Below are 19329 nucleotides of genomic sequence, written 5' to 3'. Positions count from 1 at the left end.
GGTTGAATGAATTATGGCAGGTCAATGTTATGTAGCCATCAAGAGGCCAGGGCCACTTGGTTTGCTCCCAGAGGGGCCAGCTAGGGAATTCCAAGGCTCCTGCAAGGCACATGCAAGGTGAAGGACCCAGGACCTGTCAGATGTACAGTGGGATGAGTGTGAAGGACATTGTTCCTCACTGCCTGAAAGCCCAGGAAGTAGGGAGGGCTTGGCTTCAGTTTTCTTTCTGTCTGGCAGGTTAGAGACTGTGGTAGTTGTGTCTCTGGAAGCAAAAGCAATGTGGCCTCCCCAGAGGATAGAAGAAAGCTGGAGTCCTGCTGGCGCTGGGTGGCAGCCAGCGTCTGCAAGTACAATGCCCATCTGTTTCACTGCTTTCTCTTTTCGGAGGCTGCTGGCTCACCCCACTGGAATGGGGTGGCACTTCAGGACACGAAACTTAGAGCTGGTGGCAGATTTCTTGGAACCGGTGGCAGGAAGATCTAAATTAAGACCTTTCTATCACACCAAGTAAATAGAAGCTGAAATAGAGACTAAAGGAATTCAGCAGAATGCCTTCATACATAATTTTTTAAATACAGAGGAAGACGGCCTTAGGAAGCAGACTGGTATTTATTCATCAGAGCCTCAAGGTATTTGCTGAAAACAATGACACTATTTGACACAGAAGCACATTAGAAAACACAAGCTTCTCTTTGAAGTGCCCTGTGCCATAGAAGATGGTAATTTCCACTCTGCTTCGAAGGCTCTTGACAAGGCCCAGGGCCTGCCCCATAACCTGCTCAGGGGACAAGAGTTACTCCAGCATGGAGTCAACATCATGGACTCATAAAAACTTCTTGCTTCATGCCAAAATACAGAGGCTCCCTAGAGCCTGTCTCAACAAGGCTCTCTGTGTTCCTAGCTCAGAGACTAGTGGACCTTGTCCTTTCAGGACAGCAAGGGTGAGGTTCTCAGCCAGAGGGTGCTGGAAAGAAGTTCATTCAGCAGAAAATCACCTAAGCAGTGCTGGGAGACCTTACCATTTTAAATGTGGAAGTCCCATGAACCAGCTGTTTCCTTCAGCAGGAAAGGCCCTGAGGTTATCTGGTTATTTCTCCCATCCATTGATGACTGCACTCCCAATGTGATACTGCATACCACATAGAACTCATTGTGTAGTATATCCATCTAACAACCCAAAGACTGGTTCACAGAACCTCTGAAAACATACTAATTGACCTTGTTGGTTAGGTCAGATGGAGTGGGCTCCAGAGTGTTAGACCTTTTCCCTCACAAAGGTCCTCAAGCTGGTATCCAGCAAGCTCAGGACATTGTACAGCATCATCCTAGTCAGGTATTATTTTGTGTCAGGATGTGTATGAACCACCTGTTTGTGGAATAGCTGTTCAGTCTTTGCCTCTTCAACTACCTGGCTTGTCTTTTCACTTTTTAGTGGGAATTTACTGAGGAGCTCAACCCCGAAGTAAGATCCAACTTGATGGTTTTCCAAGAATCTGTTGTCTTGTAGGAAAACATTATCTTACTGTTCACATTCAGGACTGGTCCATCTGGAATTAGCATCTGTCTGTATTGTGATGGGTTAAAGATTTCCCATGGGGATAGGCAACATCATTATTCTTAATGTAGCCAAAAATCTTTTTCTGACGTGATAACCAGTCTGCCTTGACTGACAGTCCACTCACTGGGATTTTTTAGTTGACTAGAAGTTCTGTACTTCTGCTATTTCGTTTTCTCTCTTTAAAGTGAGACCATGTAAGGCAGAGGCAATGGCAGGATGAATAGCTTTTACTCTAAGCCAAAGAGCCTTCTCCACTTAGACCAGCCTTGCCTGGGCCCTTCCAAGGCAGCGGTGCACATGCTTCCTCATTCCGAACAAGTAAACAGCACTCACAGGAACACTTTGGGACAACTATAGGTAAAGTTATCCTCTGTTACAGAAAAGGTAAGGATCACAGTGTCCTTGGGATCAGGACTGCAAAACGTTTTTCAAAGTGACCCTGAGACATCTCATCTAGTTCAGACTATGAATCCTTTCTGGAGGACCAAGTCCGTCCTATGTAACTCACAGGCTTTCACCTCAAACACTCAGTTCCCCTTTACCAAAGGTTTATGTGGCTTAGATGCAATGGGAAGACGAGCTGCTCCAGGCCATCTCTTGTAGTACATATATCACTAGTAGATGCAGACTGTAAAGAATGATGTGTCATGACATTTTCTTATGTGCACATACCCTGCTTTTGCTCATACTCTCAGGGGCGGCCACCTCTTGTTTACAACTACATCAGAATGTCTAGTCTGGTGACATGCACGCAGGTGTTGAAGTCACTGAAGAGACTGGTCCCATTTTCCATGGATTTCCATTCCTGGTATTGCCTGTCCACAGACACTGAGGGCAGGTGACTGCATGAAGGTTGGCATGTAGGCCATTGTGTGAGGAAAAAGGCTCCAGGCATGAATGTCAGGCCTTCCCTCCACTGGCAGTTTAATCTAGACTGTTGCATTAAGAAGACAGAAACTCTGCCTGTTTCTTTCTCACAACTCTCTACAGGAGCTGTCCTGGCCCTTATCCTTAGCAACTATCCTGTCGCTGTGCTGCCTGAGCCGCACAGTACACACCTCATGATGAAAGGGGCATCCACCTCTGTCATTCTCTTGTGTTCTAGAGTCAACTCTCCAGAGAGGGTTATGAGAGGAATGACTAGTGTTGCTGCTTGACCTGTGGGGTGAGATCCCCGACATCTGCTTTCACTATATAGTCCTTCACATCACCTTACAAACACATCTTGCATTGCCAGGGCTCCACCTGAGGTTTGTGTTAATCATCCATTATCCGTAACACAGATTGATCACTTCTGAGAGGAAAGAATGTAATTTTAAGGTATGACTATTGCTTAGAGTTATGTATCATCTGAATTAACTACTACTCTCGAAATACAGTTGTATAATAGTTTAAAATTGTGCTTGCTTCTCACTATGGCTGTCGTGGAGCTGCAGACTGGTGGAATGATGAATAGGAGTGGCATCCCACCATAAGGTTAGGAATTAAGAGCGGAGGGAGATGTGCACCTCATCTTATCTATTCCTTCAGGTTTTGAGAACTGAGTACTGGAATGCAGTCTGAGTTGGCAGCAGTAGCAGCAGTGACAGCTCAGGAGGAGGCCACATACCCAGAGGGTGATGAATCCCAAGTATCAGTACCGTGCCACCAAGTCAAAATTGTGAAAGCAATCTCTTATATGAAGACAATCCAAAGAACGTGTCTGACAACTTTGCTTTAGGACAAGCCCAATTGGTAACATTAGCCTGTCTATACCCAATAAAATATATGAATATACTGTGTTTCCTTTATTAGTGCTCAGCATACCCAAGAGAGTCTTTAAAATGACACTATTGATCAGCTTAGCAGTCTATGAACACAAGTGCGTCAAAAACAAGCCCGCACGAAATGGGAGGCATCCTCAGCACGTTTGCATGTGCCCACATGAGAAAGGTCTTCACTGGGCCTGGACAGTTGACTATCATTTCTGCATAAACATTCGACTCACAAATTTACATAGTCAGTCTTAGGAACTTGAGTTTGGCAAGCTGTATTTAGGCACAAAGGAATATTTTGATCCAGGCTCTAAAATAACCCAGAATCCTTGGTTAAGATTCATCATCAGATACAGCTTGCCTGTTCTTCCCAAATAAAGTCAGTTTCTCAATATTTGACAAAACAGAACCCTGAATTTCCAAGCAGAATGCAATTCTAAATTACTGAGGCAAGAACGACAGTGAACAGCTGATCTTTCACAATGTTCTTTATTGACAGTTACTGGACAAGTGTAAGGCATGTTCACAGGCTCTGACATGAAGCACAGCTCACTGTCTCAACAGCTACTGTTCTTAGTATGTGATAGATACTATAAGCTGCTGTGTGGACTTTAGTATGTACTGCACTCAACTGTTACAGCATGTACACCATGTTTCAGGAACACCACAGACAATGTCTCAGAATAAGGAGTGAGCTACAGACTAAGTCACTAAGACACCACAACTCACAGGCACACAGGTGGAAGGTGACAGCGTCTCTAGGGCAGCAGAGAACACGATGGAAAACATTTTTTTTTGTTGTTGTTCCTTCGTGTTTCAGAGAAATGTAATGTATCCAGGATTCATGTGTCTGTATTTGCCACTGCCTATAGGTCACTAAAAAATACCTAGTTTTTTAATAGTTTCTAATACAGTTAGTTTGTTTTCAGGCCACATTACAAGACTGCATGCATTACTTTACACAAAAGTCAAACAGAACAATGTTAACACCAACATGTCAGGACATTTCTCTTCCAGTGGAAGAGTAAGGAAGGAGGGTGAGGGTGACTGTCGTGTGCTCAGCACTACATCCTGTGCTCAGCACTAGCTAGCTGTGCATTTCCAAGCAATGGTGACTCAAGACTTACATGGTAACCTTAGTGTAAGTGTCAAGTGTGGGACTCCAGTGAACAGACAGCATCTTCCCAGGGTAAAAAAAAAATCTTAGCTGATACTAATTTAAAAAGTATTTTATAATTGATTACCAAAATGTAGATCAATTGGATCATAAGCACTTAAAAAATTTATGAAGGGGATTCAACGGTTCCATGTAAGGAACTGAGGAGGCTAAGAACCTTTGCAATCTGAACACTGCTTTGAGGAGCTCAAAAGTTCTTTCCAAAGAACCTGCTCATCTTGGAATATCCCTGCAGCAGCCTCAACAATGCAGGACAATGGTGACACAGCATTGCAGACACACATGGCTGTCACTTGCCTGGAACTTGGGACAGACCACATTCAAGATTTCCATTTGTTAGCTTTGTGATGCACAGTGTGAGAGCTTCCATGTTTGCTGTTTTTACACTGGTAACAGGACACTGTTGTACTGTAACTCATGAAGTGCATGGGGCATTAGTGAGGAGTGACTACCTACAGCAACAGGAAGGAGGTTCCCGTCTTCTCCTGGGCTGGGTCTGTGACGATGGTACAACAGGTTACTCTTCTGACAGCAGGTCACTGCTGCCACAGGTGGGGCATGTGCTCTGCCCTTTCAGCCACTGCTTAAAGCACTGAAAGCGAGAAAGCAAAGTCAGCTAGTGCCTTGGCTCTCTCAAATCACTGGACTCTGGCACGAATACGGCTAATGTTACCTCCAAGTCTGGTGTTGCCAATACTTAAGACATCACTGTCTGCTCAGGCCAAGGCTCCAGAACTAGATTCATGATCTCACTAAGGGTCTTGTCCTCCTTTACACCCTGGCCTCAGTCTAAGCTCTTCTAGCGTCCTTCATTGATTTGTACAAGTTGTCAGTTTTGTGGCCACAAAATCACTCAATGCTGTTCCTCACCAGCCTGTGTGCCACATTCCATGTTGCTGCTCCTGGCTGGCAGACTGCTGTCACATGGCTGGGCAGGCATAGAAAGCCAGAAGGCCTAAGCATGTGGTGCCATATCCGAAGGAGGCTCTGTAAACTTTTCAATTCCTTCTGGTGAGTACTTTACGTTTAACCTGATCTGTCCTAACCCAGCAGTGCCAGGATATGGAGATGATTAGTCCTGGAAAGATACGCCAAACGTCTAGCCAGAAGCTGCCTTTAGCATGTAACCCCAGCTTCATATACTACATGGAGCAGACACGAGGTACAATTTTTTTAGTCATATAAGAAACCACTTTTCAAAGAATTAATTCTGAGTCTCAGAGTCGATACAGCTATGCAGTTAACTATAATTCTCTGCCCATGGCATGATGGACAGAAAGAGACATCTACAGAGCTACAGACACCCCTGGCCGAGAACCCTACCCCTTCCCCAACAAAACACCTATTTTTACATAGTCATATGAACACTTCACGCGGAGATTTACAAACTAAAAATGTTTTTGCAAACACAAATATAGATTCCTATAAAAAAATACATTTTTATGTTCAAAATGCTTGCTATAAAGGCAGCCAAAGGTAATTCTTACCCCTTTGTGAAACTTGTGCCCACATTTTAGCACACGCATGTTTTTTGACTTGAATATTTCATGGCATATCTCACAGGAGTTTCCATCTGGTGCCTGTGGAAACAAACATGTTCAAATAATAAACCAACGTTTTACGACACAAGCTCTCATGACTTAGTACATGGCCAAAAGTGGCCTAAAAATGTTTTTGCCACAAAGGGTGGCAGACTGTTTTTCAATTGTGCTTGAACAGAGTAAAAAACAGCTTGTTTTTAAATAGTTTCTAAGAAAAAAAAAGCAGAAAAATAACAAATAAAAAGTAAACACACCTTTATTCCTAGCATTTGGGAGACAGCAAAATACAAAGTTCTAATTTTCTCAGAGGGAACCATTTCAAAAGCTAACAGAGTGCCTAAAAAATACTGTATCGACCATCTCCCACCCCGTACTTAAAATGTGGTGGCAGTAAAAATAGCTTAGTGATACAAATCAGTCAGGGACTTGAAATATAACATATCCATATCCAATACACTATCTGTTGAATATGCCTGGCCTTGGGAGTGGCACTATTAGGAGGTGTGGCCTTGTTGAAGAACGTGTGTCACTGTGAGGTGCACTGTGAGGCTCCTAGGATCAGGCTCCACCCAATGTGGAATGTGAGTCTTCTCCTGGCTGCCTTCAGATCAAGAACTCTTCAAGCTCCTCTAGCACCAGGCCTGCCTGCATGGTGCCATGTTCCCGCCATGAGGATAACGAACTGAACCTCTGAACCTGTAAGCCAGCTCCAATTAAATGTTGCCTTTATAAGAGCTGCCTTGGTCATGGTGTCTGATCACAGCAATGAGACCCTAATTAAGACACTATCTTATGGCCAATTATAATATTTGAAGTTGATAAATGGTGACACAGAAAGTAGGTCTTAACAGACCACCAGATAAATACAGATGATGGCAGTATTTATTATGTAATTATTTTTAAAAAATAAGCAAAGAGACCATGTATCTACAGACGTACCTAGAAACAATTCAGATATGTAAAATGTTAAGAGGGTTACCCCTGGCTAAGACAGGTTTCATTTTTTTCAGAGGTTTCTCTAAGCATAGATCCTTAGTAATCGAAATAGAACATACTGGTGGCTAACCCAGGAGAGATTGTGCAGCACTGCACATGGAGACCAACAGGTCTCTGGCTCCTGTGTTCAGACTGGTGAGCACACAACATTTTCTGTAGGCATTCACACAGGTGAATGCTAACAGGGTCAGAAATATCCATGCCTGGGATGTTTTACTGTAAGATATGAACAATTATAGAACTGTGTCAATTTATATATAGCTACAATAACAATTGAACACATGTGGTATGTAAACAAAAAATTTCTTCTTTACTTAAAAGAAAACAAGACTTAAACAGCCATGTCAAATTTTAGGTACACATAGGCCATGTCATCATCTCCTTCAGGCACTCAGGAGAGGGGCAGAGGGTAGCACTGGAATGGCTATTCCACACTACCCAGGATCACTGCAGTGTTGAGTGACACAAGCCACTCTTAAATACAAAGTCCTTGCTTACACAGAATAAAATTATCCAAAAACTGTTTTCCCATGTGATTTACAAAATCAACACACTTGGCCACTTGCAGGAATGCAGACACAGTACAAAGCTGGGTTATGCCCAGGACAGTAAGTGCTGTCACTTGAATGCAGGGTCTTTGCCCTGGGTACCATATATGGATGTATGTTCAAATACAGCAAAATCTGCTTCCTAATTTTAGTCTCAAATATAACAAGCTTCAAAATGAAAAGGGCTAACTCATGGATTAAAAATTTTGTTCCCTTCCTGTCCCGTTCAAGAAGAACATGAGCTATGCACTCACATAGACGATACTCACAGGAACATCATCTTTTTTCTGGCCTTTGGTTTTAGCTGATGGTCCAGCAGCTGCCAATGGAGGACTCTGGGAGGACCTGGCCACAGGGGCAGCAGAATGAGCCTCAGATGTCTTCTTGTCTTTTCCTGGATTTGGCTGCCGAGTGATGAGGTAGGAAAGAGGAGATGAAGTGAGTTACTGAGTCTGGCTACTGTCTCCAGTCTGCTGCTCTCCACATTGTGGTTTGGTTTGAAGCTTTTTATTCTCACATTTTATAAATAAACATGAGGATGAACATCTTACCTTTTTCTTCTTTTGTTCATCGAGAATGTGTTCTGTCACTCTCTCAACAATCTCCTCAATACTTAATCCCGAGAATGAGTTCTTGCTTTTGTTTCTAACTTTTTTAATAAAACCAGCAAGCTCAGTGCTGAAAGGGAAAAGTTATTTATATATGATAAATAACAGTATCAACTCAGTATCAATATCAACACCCACCAAAAATTAATCCATGGACCACAGTTAACTGTGATGACAGTAAAGAGAGAGAACTGTTTTAAGGCAGAATGACTCTTCCCATGTGGGTAACAAAATTTCAGTATTTTATTAAAGTAATTCAGCAGTTAAGAGTGCATACTGCACTTATAGAGGGCCCATTTCAGTTCCCAGCAGTTATCCAGAGGCCCACAAACACCAGTAACTGTAGCTCTCGGTATCCAGTACCCTCTTTCAGCCTCCATGAGCACCTACACTCATGCATACCACACCAGACATGTGTAACTAAAAAAAATTAAACAGGGGCTGGAAAGAGGGTTCAGTGGTTACGAGCACTGACTGCTCTTCCATAGGCCCTGAGTTCAATTCCCAGCAACTACATTGTGGCTCACAACCATCAGTAATGAGATCCAGTGCCCTCTGCTGATATGTCTGAAGATTGAGACTGTGTACTCACACACATAAAATAAGTAATTTTTTTAAAAATTCAACAAACAAAACTTTGAAACATTTCAATATTACATTTCCTGGGTTTTTTTTTTTTTTTTTTTTTTTTTTTTTTTTTTTTTTTTTTTTGCAACAGGGTCTCATTGTGGAGCCCTAGCAGGCCTGGAAGTCACTATGTAGACCAGGCTGGACTCAACCTCGTAAGAGAGATCTGGCTGCCTCTGCCTCCCTCCCAAGTGCCATGATTAAAGGCATGGACGACAACACCAGACCTTCACTATTACTGACCAAGAAACAGTTCAATGGCCAGGCATGGTAGCATACACCTTTCATTGAAGCAGTCAGGACTTGGAGAGGAAGGTGGATCTCTTTAAGACCAAGTTCAGACTGGTCTACATAGTGAATTCTAGGTCAGCCAGAGTACAGAGATGAAACCCGTCTCCACAGGACAGTAGCAACCAACTTCAAAGAAACAGTTAATAAAGAATTTAATAGTCACAATTATACCTGGCATAACTTGGGAATATCACTGACAGGTGTTCAATAATACTGTTGGAAGGTTTTTTTGGAGACTGGCTTGACCGAGTGGCCTGTCCAGATAGTTTCTCATCAGCCTCAGGGCTCTGCTCTGATGGAGACACCTGGCTAGCCCTCTTGAGCTCTAGCTGTTGAACAACCTCTGGCTGATGGCTGGGCGATCCCAGTGACAGTTCCGGAACCTCTGGGCAGCCACTGGCAGGCTCCATGAAAGGATCGTTGAGGACTGCTCCAGTCAAGCTGTCTACACAAGCCACCAGCCCCTGATCCTCATGGCCCGAAGACTCAGAAAGTAACTGAGGATGGATCTGTGAAGTAAAGACCAAAACAGCTGGATCACTTACCTTGTAGTGACAGGGAGGAAAACGAACTCCGAGCATGCATGCCCACAACACAGCGCTCACTCAACAAACCTGAATACAGTGAATTAATTTTTAAAGAATCAGCAATCATAAATTCTCATCAGAAAACAGAGATGTGTGACTTTTAAACAACGGTTATTTTCTCTGTGAAATCAGGAAAGTGCCTACTTGCCAGCTCTCCCTCTACTCAACCTGGCAGCTGAGCTCCTGCTAACTGATCAGAATGATTGCCCTAACATCCTCAAAGCTGTGTCCACCCATCTAAGACAGAAAGGCTCTGCAGTGAGGGTCACATCCTCCTCAAAAGTGTGGTCTCTGTGGCTCCATCCTGCAGGCCCCTGTAGTTTTTACCTTCTGTCTTCTGCTGGAGGCTCAGATCTCAACCCTAGACTCCCTCTCCCCAGGCCACCTCTTACTTTCTAGACCAGAGTTCTTCTCTGCACATCCATTTGGGTGATCTGGGAAACCAAGTTCAACGTGCTCAAAACCAGGCTCAGCAGCAGTCTCTCATCCCAACCTCAACCCAGATCTCTCATATAGCCACACTGCTCCAGTCTGTGGGAGCAGCACAGGTCTTCCTCTGTATTGCTCCCAGCTATAATCTCCCCTCTTCCATGCACTGCAGAGGGTTATGAGCCAAGGAGAAGTCACCTAGCCTTGTCTTCCCATTCACTCCTCCCTAGAGTTCATCTTTGTTAAGCATTGATCTGATCACAACCTGACTAGAAACCTAACCACAGCCTGCCTAACGACCTAAAGAACAGGACCCACACTTGGGTCCTACCTGGCCCTGCAGTGTTCTTCATGTCCTTCCCAAAGAACAGACTGTGTGTCCCTTTTATTTCTAGCTCCCAACAGGTTCTCTGTTCACTGCAACACTTCTCCAAACACTAGCCTCTCAACCCTGTCCTACCCTAGAAGAGGACTCATGTCACCAGAGCATTCCCATTAGTGGCTGGAAAACATCAGCATGTTTTCTTTGTGACTGTGGTTTTGGTCTGTCTTTTCACAAGCCTGTAGAACTCTGAGAGCCCAGCACACATTTAATCTTAATCACTATCAAATACCCAGTGAACAAATGAGGGAAATACGAGGCACAAAATAGTTTCAAGGATACTTTTTACACAAGTACCTGATACACTGAGAGGTCTCAGAATTTTGAACATGAAAAATTTTTGAATATTTACAAAATTATAAAAAGTCCAATAAAGTCCCACATGTCTTACATGTAGCACTGTTTGCTTTGTATCTGACGAGGAAACAGACTTAAGACTTTTATGCCACCAAGTATCTAAAAGTTTAGTTTCTGATGGCGATAGATTCTGGGGCTTCAACTACACACATCTGTTACCTGTTACTCATGCTGGTATTTTACATCCTAGACTACACATAGTTCTCTGTCTGTCTGTCTGTCTGTCTGTCTGACACACACACACACACACACACACACACACACACGCTGCATCAAGAAAAGAAAAGACAGACACTATGGTACACGAAAGTGACCATAGCATATCTTAGTCCTGTTCTTGTGCCTGACTGTAGAAACACTGACCCATTTACAGTAGAATGTTTAAAGTTTGAAAGCTACACACAACACCAACATGGAAACATTAAGACTAACCCATTCCTGTTTTCAAAAAAACAGTCAAATCAAATGACTTTGGACTGTTTAGGAAGACACTGTGGATACGCACTTCTTCACACTGATCAACTCACCGTCCCACAAGCAGGAAATGAAAGCTCAGAAACCTGCACACTGGAAAGGTCACTGAGCCGACAGCCATTCTTAATGGCCTTAATTTGGTCTTCAAACTGACACTGTGGGTAGAAGGAAAAATGTTAAGTATCTAAAAATTTCCAAAAGAAAACCACTATTTGCAGTTAATATTTTTTCTTACCAGATAATTGACATGACTAAGATTATGATGAAACTTTACGATAATCTTTCCAAAAACAAACAAATAAAAACCCTTTAAAGCACAGACTTTTAAAGGGAGGGAGAGGCTGCAAAGGAGAGCAGAGCAGACCTCCCAGCCCCATGGCCACTAAAGCAAGACAGGTTTCTCCTAAGAGTGAGTTTGGGGGAAAGACCTCACCCTCTGAATACTGGAAGACTCTTGATTATTCCTGCTTTTCCTTTTCTTAGTGCTCAGAACTGAACCCTGGGCCTTGTGCATGCTAAGCACATGTTCTAAGATAATTAAAAAAAAAAATTACCAATTTCATGAAAAATTCCTAATAGTTCAACAAAAATAATTGACAACACTAAAAAAAAAAAAAAAAGGAATATTTTAAATGACAGTCTCCTGAGGATTAAAAGAATCAATGATTTTAGTACATTTATGATGTTTTCTGACTTACCTTTGTATTCTCAATTTCTTCCCTTACAGTAGAAAGAAATGTTTCCCATGAAAGTATATCGAACTCCACATCAGGATACGCTGCAGTGTCACTGGAAAATTTTAAAATAGGAAATTGCTATTTCTTTGTCATAGTGGGCTCTTACCTGCTTGTTTATCTTAATTTCTGTGTGTGTGCTGGTGGCAGGGGCAAACATAAAGCAGGAATGGAGCACAGCTGACAGAACTTAGGGAGGACACTGTAAACACATTCACTCCTTCAAGTGTTTCTAGCTTCATCGGAAAGAATACTGAGGGGCCGTGTACCTGCTCATCACTTTGAGACTTTTAAGACAGGCCTCCGACTGTGACGCCACGCCCTGTAGTCTGCACACTTCTCGTTCCTTCCAGTTTTCAAGTACAGATACCTGTCCACACATTAGAGGATAAATGTTTTACAATGAAGATGTGTAGCTACTTAAATAAATTATGATGACAAGCTCATTAGAACATGACTATGTTGTCGTTTTACCAGGTGACTGGTCGGGAACGAGAACTTGAGAATTTGAAAATGACAGGACATCACGACTTTCTGCCTAAGCCGTATACAAGCACAGCGCCAGCTTATGGCGGTACTGGCAGACTACATTACCCACCTTCCTGCCACATCCAGGACCCAGAGGCCAACGGCTCCCAAGAGGAATCTGTAGCACTAACATCTGGGGCACGCTTTTTGCTTTCCCTGTAAGGTAACTAACTGGCTGTTAACACTGTGGGAGACACAGAATACCACTTCCTTGGCTTCAGTTTTTCAAATAGTATACCAATATTAATGAGTATTTCTCTAGGGGATGGAGGAATACTCAAGCAGACACCTAAATTTACAAATATAGTTTTTTTTTTTTTTTTTTAATATTTAGAGATAGGTTGCCCTTAGACTTGTCATTTCCCCATCTGTGTTTCTTGGTGTATCTGAGATTAGAATTTTAAGTCATTACCCGAGTCAGGAATATATTTTATTAAGTATGTTCTGGGGTATGTGTGTGTGCACACACACATGTGCACAAATATAGAGGTCAGAGGATAATCTCTGGTCCCTGGTCCACATTTCTCATGTGACATCTACTTTTTTTGTGTGTTTGTTTAAGACGAGGCTTCTCATTAGCCTGCAACTTGCTCAGCAACTTGCTGAGCCTCAGGGATCTGTTTGTTTCCTCAATGGCAGCTTATTAAAAAATACAAATTCTAGGGATGACCGAAGGTCCTCATGGTTGTTCAGCAACCACAAGCACTTTGCCAATAGAGAGACATCTCTCAGCCTAGCCCAGGGGGTTCTTTTCATTTGCTCTTGAAGGATTAGTAAATACTGATATATCTCATGGTATGTTACCTGATTAAATATGATAAAGACATCCCATGGAAAGCATGAGACATAACTAAATTATTATGTTAAATAAAAATGTTATAAAATTTAATATATCTTTTTGGGCACAACTCTGAAACAAGTATAAAATTTTGGGTTTAGGAATATAACTCAGTGGTGTGCTTGCCTGGCAAGCATGAGAGCATAGTACTGAAAAGGAATAAAAACTAAAAATCCTTGGGCAAAGAAAAATAACCATTATCTTACTTAGAAATGAGATTATGGGTGACAGCCCACTTCTACCATCCTAGCTTCTGTAACAGCATTATCCTAACAAAGGCCCTCTACCCTTGCTGCTGCCCCACGTCCTGGACTCACCTCTGCAGCCACAGCTCTCTGGTGACTCTCTTCATAGAGCTCTTTCCCTTTCCTGACAGACTCTTCTACTTTTGTCTTCTCATCTGCAAGCGCACTGCTGTGAAGAATAAAGAAAAAAAAAACCTTAGAAACAATCCAGCCATGGAGATCACAAGGATGTCACATGCCAGGTCAGCTTTAAAATCAAATCACGATTTCTAGACCAACTTCCTGTCTCAATTCTGACTCGCTGTGCTCCCTGCACATTACAAGTGATCAAAGGGAGATAAGGAATCAAAGGGGTGTCTCTGGAGCAGAGGAACACATGCAGGCACCACACCAGTTTACTTGTGTGACTGTGTGTGAACGTATGTCTGTGGTTTACCAGAGGTTAAACTTTGAGTGTGATTCCTCAGGAGTGTAATTGTTCTCAAATGCTGTCTTTTATGCAAGAAATTACATTATGAAACAACTATAAGAAACGGAACCAGTGGCCTGTTCAACACTATTCATGACCACATGTTCTGAAACTAGCATACAGAGTCCTGAGTTTCACTGTGGTTATCCAGTGTTCCATCCTTCTCTCATGCTCCTCCCTGGCCTCTGACCTTCTCCAAATGGCCCACCCTTCCCACCAACACTCTGCTTTTGTTTTCATTTCAAACACACTTTACTCTTCAACCTATAAGCTCTTTCTTCTCTCCCACAGTCCCTCTCTAGTGTCATGACGTACGCGCATAAAAACTAAAGTCTACGATCTGCACAAAAGAAAGCACTGCAGAGGTGTCTATGAGTCTGCCATGTCTGCTTACTGAGACTTCCAGCTCCGTCATGGCCATACACTATTACACTAAGAAAGGCACAAAGATGATGAGAACAGAGCAGAGTATGCAGACGGCATACACAGTGAGTTCTAGGACAGCCAGGGCTACACAGTTGAGACCCTACTTAAAACCAATAGACAAAAAAAAAGAATAAATGATAGTAATAAGTCTAGGCATTTTTATACTGACAATGGGATATAAAAGTAGAAACCTGAAATACATATTCAAATGTTGAGAAGTACTTGGGAGAAACAGATAAACAACAATATACTTAGAAGTCTAGTGAGACCAGACTAATTAAGAATAATTAGCACTTGGGAGGCAGAGGCAGGCGGATTTCTGAGTTCAAGGCCAGCCTGGTCTACAGACTGAGTATCAGGACAGCCAGAACTACACAGAGAAACCCTGTCTCAAAAAAGACAAAAAAAAAAAAAAAAAAAAAAAGAGAGAGAGAGAGAGAATAATAATTAAAGCTTGGTTGCCTGATTCCAAGGGACTGGTCCAGATGTGGTTCGCATTCCTTATCTACTCCTTCACTTTTCTGGGCAGACCTGTAAAAGCAGTCAGAAATGCTTTCTTACCTCTCAGGGGTTTTTGGTACACATTCCCACAGTAAACTGCACTCACATCTACAAAAGTACTCTGTGAACTCAGACCACCCCTTCAGAGCAAGTTTTACTTATTTTTCCATAAACACGGTACACCAATCAAATTACTTTGTCTGTAATCAAATGACATAATTCTGGTGCTGCTGTTACACACAGTCAACCTTCAGCTGAACAGTAACATACAGGGCTACTGGCAAGAACAAAAGCATGGTTCAGCAGGCTCCCAGTCCAGATTGCTAGATCAGGAGCAAACACAACAGCTGTTAAGTTCCTGAGCTTGGCATCTTGGTACAGCAGCAGAAACTAAACTAAGGGATCTGTGGAATTATGCTGAACAGCAGGAGATTAGGAATGGGTCACAGAGAGTGCTGGCTTTGTTTTAGATTATTTTCTATTGTTGTGTACGAAGCTTTGAGTAAGAATGGCCACCATAGACTCATATATTTGATTGTATTGTCACCAGGGAGTGGAACTATTTGAAAGAATCACAAGGGTTACGATGCATGGCCTTCTTTGAGTAAGTGTGACCTTGTTGGAGGAATGGTGTCACTGGGGGTTGGCCTTGGGGTTTTGAAAGCTCATGCAAGGCCCAGATAGGATGCAGCTCTAAGCACCTACCTCCTCATGCTCCCCACCATGCTAATAATAGACTAAGCCTCTGAAACAGAAAGCACGCCCCAATTAAAGGCTTACTTTCTTAAGAGTTGCTGTCGTCATGGTTTCTTCATGACAACAGCAATACAACAGTGATTAAAACACTGAGATATCCATCATAACCAGACCAAACTTAGGGGAAAGGGTTTATGTCAGCTCCCACTTCTATGTAAGAGTCTATCACAGAGGGAAGTCAAGGCAGGGCCTCAAACATGAGCAGACAGAAACCACAGAAAGCTGCTTGCTGCCTCACTCTACGGCTCACCACATCTCTGGCTCATGCTGAGCTATATTCATTACACAGTCCAGGCCTGAGTACTTAGGGATGGTGCTACTCAGAGTAGGGTGGGAAGGCAGTCAGCAACCAAGACAATGCCTCACAGACATGGGACACAGGTCACTCTGATCTAGGCAATGGACAATCCTGAGACTGCCTCAGATACAGTCTCTATGACAATTATGCCCAAGACCTTCAGTTATTAACAAACTCTGCATATCACAAGACCAAATGCTAATAATCTGAAGATTTAGGATTAAAAAGTAAGAATAAAATCATTATCACTGAACCTTCATACTGGGCAGAGCTTTAGATGCAGACTTCTCCCTCAGTGGTCAGTAAGAAGGAACAAGCTCGTGTTTACAGTAGTGCGCATCTCAACAGCAGCTGGGCCTCTCCTGACTTGGTTTTAGGCTACTCTGACTTTTATGTAATTTACCTGAAAACATGCCAGCTTAGACAAAGTTCTAGGCCAGAGAACTTTTCAATGATTGTTTTTTAAATGATATACAACCACTGTGAAAATAGTATCTACAAAGGTCTTTAAAATTGATTTATTTATTCATATTTTATTTGCACTGGTGTTTTGCTGCCACATGGCTGCTGGGAATTGAACTTGGGTCCTCTGGAGGAGCATCCAATGTTCTTAACACCAAGTCATCTCTCCAGCCCCTACTAAGGTCTTTACTTATAAAATTAAATACAAACTAGAAACGAAAGAATCAGAAACCCCAGAATATTAAAATAATGTCATCCACCCTTTAAAATGTTACTTACGTTTCACTGGTATTGAGAACCTTTTTAATTTTTTTCTTCAGGGCTTTTAATCTTTCTTGGATTTCTTTTTTCTCTTGCTGCCACTTTTTAATCTCTCTGTCCAAATCTTGGTGGAACCAGTCTAGTTCTGTCTTTGAGATCTAAAAACATTTTAGAAAATGTTTGAATAATCATGGCAATACTCTGTAGGAAAAAAAAGAACCTGACAGTGTCTCAGCGTGCGCAGCACCTCCAGTCCAGGGCCCAGCATCCTGGGGCAGGCACACTACCACTTCCAGCCCCAGGACACCGTCAACACAGCACAGCCAGAGGTAACAAGCGCACTCCCTGCAAAAAGGTACTCTGAAGAACTCTGTGTACCACAGGGCTGACAGCTCCCTACATACAGGTAATCTGCACATGTTTTAGCAGGCAAGTCCAATAGTTTTTCTTTGTTTCTAGAAATACAAATGAGATGCCTGAGCTAGCCATTAAAGACATCTGGATTGAATACCTGCCTGAATTTCAGGCAGTGTGGCAGAGAAACTCCAGAGGCAAAGCTGGTTCCCTTCCCCTGGAGGGTGAGGGTCAGTGCACTCTCAGACCTATTCCTCAGCTCCTTATGCAGCTGCTAGCTTTTGAAATATGTAAACATGTAAATGTTAAACACTGTCCAGTCTCAAATTCCACAGCTACCAACAGATGCTTAATAAAACTCTGTACTCCTATTTGCTAGAGAAAAATTAATTTCTTAATTCTCACTTAAGGTCTTTGATCCTGTTTCCTGCTTAGGTTCAGAACACACTGAGAACAAGGATTCAGCTACAAAAACACTGGCTTTCTCCCTCAAATGACTACTGCACCCTACATTGAACAACTCAAATATAACAGGAAGTAATGGCATTGAAGTAAAAAACGATACAGACCCAAGAGGCCAGTTCTCCCTTTTCTCTTATGCCTTGGACTCCCAGGGGTTCATGCTTTTGACGATGGCCCTGCTAACCAGTCTACTAGTCTACTTCCTGCAAGCATGAGTCCCACGTCAGAGAACAGTCTGGAGGGATGTGATACATGGACTCTTGGAACAGAAGTTCTGTGGTGTCTCCTTAGGCTGGTCTTGTCCACATTTTCCCTTCATGCTGATTCCAAACATGTCACGTCACTTCTGTGACTTAGATGACCCTATGCCTACCATACTTATAAGCTCCTGTGTCCTACATGGTCATTTTTATGTTCAAGATCAATGTAAATTTGCTTGCTGTGCCTCTGGAAGCCAGGCTATCTCTGTTTACACTCTGGGCCAATGATCTCACCTTTGATCTGGCTTTTGAAAGGGAGATGGTTATGCAACAGCATGAGAACCTACTTGGCAAAACTGCCTATAGGAAATCAGTTAACGAAAACATAAAGAATTATAATCATGTGTGGTTTGCCCAATGCTCACAGTGAAAACATGACCTGAGCTCATGTGCTGCTTGCACTCACCACTCAGCAGCTTCGTAAGAGAAAAGGATCACATCCACTCTTGTGTAGACACACACAAAGAAACTCAGATTCAGAATTTAAGTTCACCAAATTAAGTTCACCAAATAAGTCTAGTACCTGAACAAACCTGTTGTTTGAGGAATGGAATAACTGGACTCACTATATTCTTGAACACAATCTTGACATCAGATCCAAACAACACAAAATAGCAAAAGGCACTATAAGAACCTGGTATGGGCTGCCTGCCTATGCTCCCAACATGTACAAGGCAAAAGGACCTGAACTTTGAGCCCAACCTAGATTACACAGTTAGACCCATTCTCAAAAGCCTGACACCTCAAAGGCATGGGAGCTACACAGAGAACAGCAGTCAGAGCTGTCGCTCTGTCAGTCTTCCTCTTGGGTACAAAGCAGAGACCGTCTGTACAAACATCAGGCCTGATGGACTGTATGAATGAAGTCCTACTACGTCTGACCACCAGTTTGTGAGGCTAGAGAAGTCTCTACCACAAACTTCACTCACCAAATGACTACGTCAAGAACTATGTGCCCAAATCTGTCTGTCACTCAGACAGGAGGCCACATGGATTACTGTTCAAATCTTCCTGAGGCAATACCACATTCATATCATTATTTTATTTTATTAAATCTCTCAAGTAGTTTATTCAGGTTTGTATTCCATGTATTATATGCTAAGCGGACTTTAATTTTTTTTCTTTTATTGTTATTTTTCCCAGACAGACAGCTGATCCTAGTCCCTAGTCTGATCTCTGTGAACAGGTCCTGGGAGTGTTACCACACTTTTCTTTATAACCATCTCCTTTCTTCCAGGTATACTCCAATTTCAATAAATGAGTTTCCTAATTAAGGTCACATTAAGCTAATTTCCTACTATGTAACGTATTATACCAGATGTTAATTGAGACTTCTCAAACCAGTCTTTTCCTTTTTAAACAGGTATCTCTATTCCCTTTATGAATAGGAACATCATTTTCTCACA

General features: G+C 42.5%; 1 protein-coding gene across 7 annotated transcripts in view; it reads right to left on the bottom strand.

The window, feature by feature from the left end:
• Positions 1-3782: 3782 nt before the first annotated feature.
• Ttc3 (tetratricopeptide repeat domain 3) overlaps positions 3783-19329 on the bottom strand; it is a 95091-nt gene continuing 79544 nt past the window's right edge. For 6 of the 7 annotated variants that reach the window (XM_034515118.2, XM_034515119.2, XM_034515115.2 and 3 more), the window contains 11 exons: positions 16866-17005; positions 15032-15100; positions 13747-13843; positions 12333-12433; positions 12028-12118; positions 11383-11484; positions 9272-9609; positions 8126-8252; positions 7844-7978; positions 5977-6069; positions 3783-5081 (listed from right to left, as the gene is read on the bottom strand). In XM_034515118.2, coding sequence (XP_034371009.1) covers positions 5007-5081; positions 5977-6069; positions 7844-7978; positions 8126-8252; positions 9272-9609; positions 11383-11484; positions 12028-12118; positions 12333-12433; positions 13747-13843; positions 15032-15100; positions 16866-17005 — 1368 coding nt within the window. In that variant the 3' untranslated portion in view covers positions 3783-5006. The remainder of the gene's footprint in view (positions 5082-5976; positions 6070-7843; positions 7979-8125; positions 8253-9271; positions 9610-11382; positions 11485-12027; positions 12119-12332; positions 12434-13746; positions 13844-15031; positions 15101-16865; positions 17006-19329) is intronic. The other variant, XM_034515116.2, reaches the window with a different exon arrangement.

Source organism: Arvicanthis niloticus, chromosome 12, assembly GCF_011762505.2.
Source record: "Arvicanthis niloticus isolate mArvNil1 chromosome 12, mArvNil1.pat.X, whole genome shotgun sequence".
NCBI lineage: Eukaryota > Metazoa > Chordata > Mammalia > Rodentia > Muridae > Arvicanthis > Arvicanthis niloticus.
Note: the sequence above shows the minus strand (reverse complement) of the source record. Positions and strands in the feature narration are given on the sequence as shown.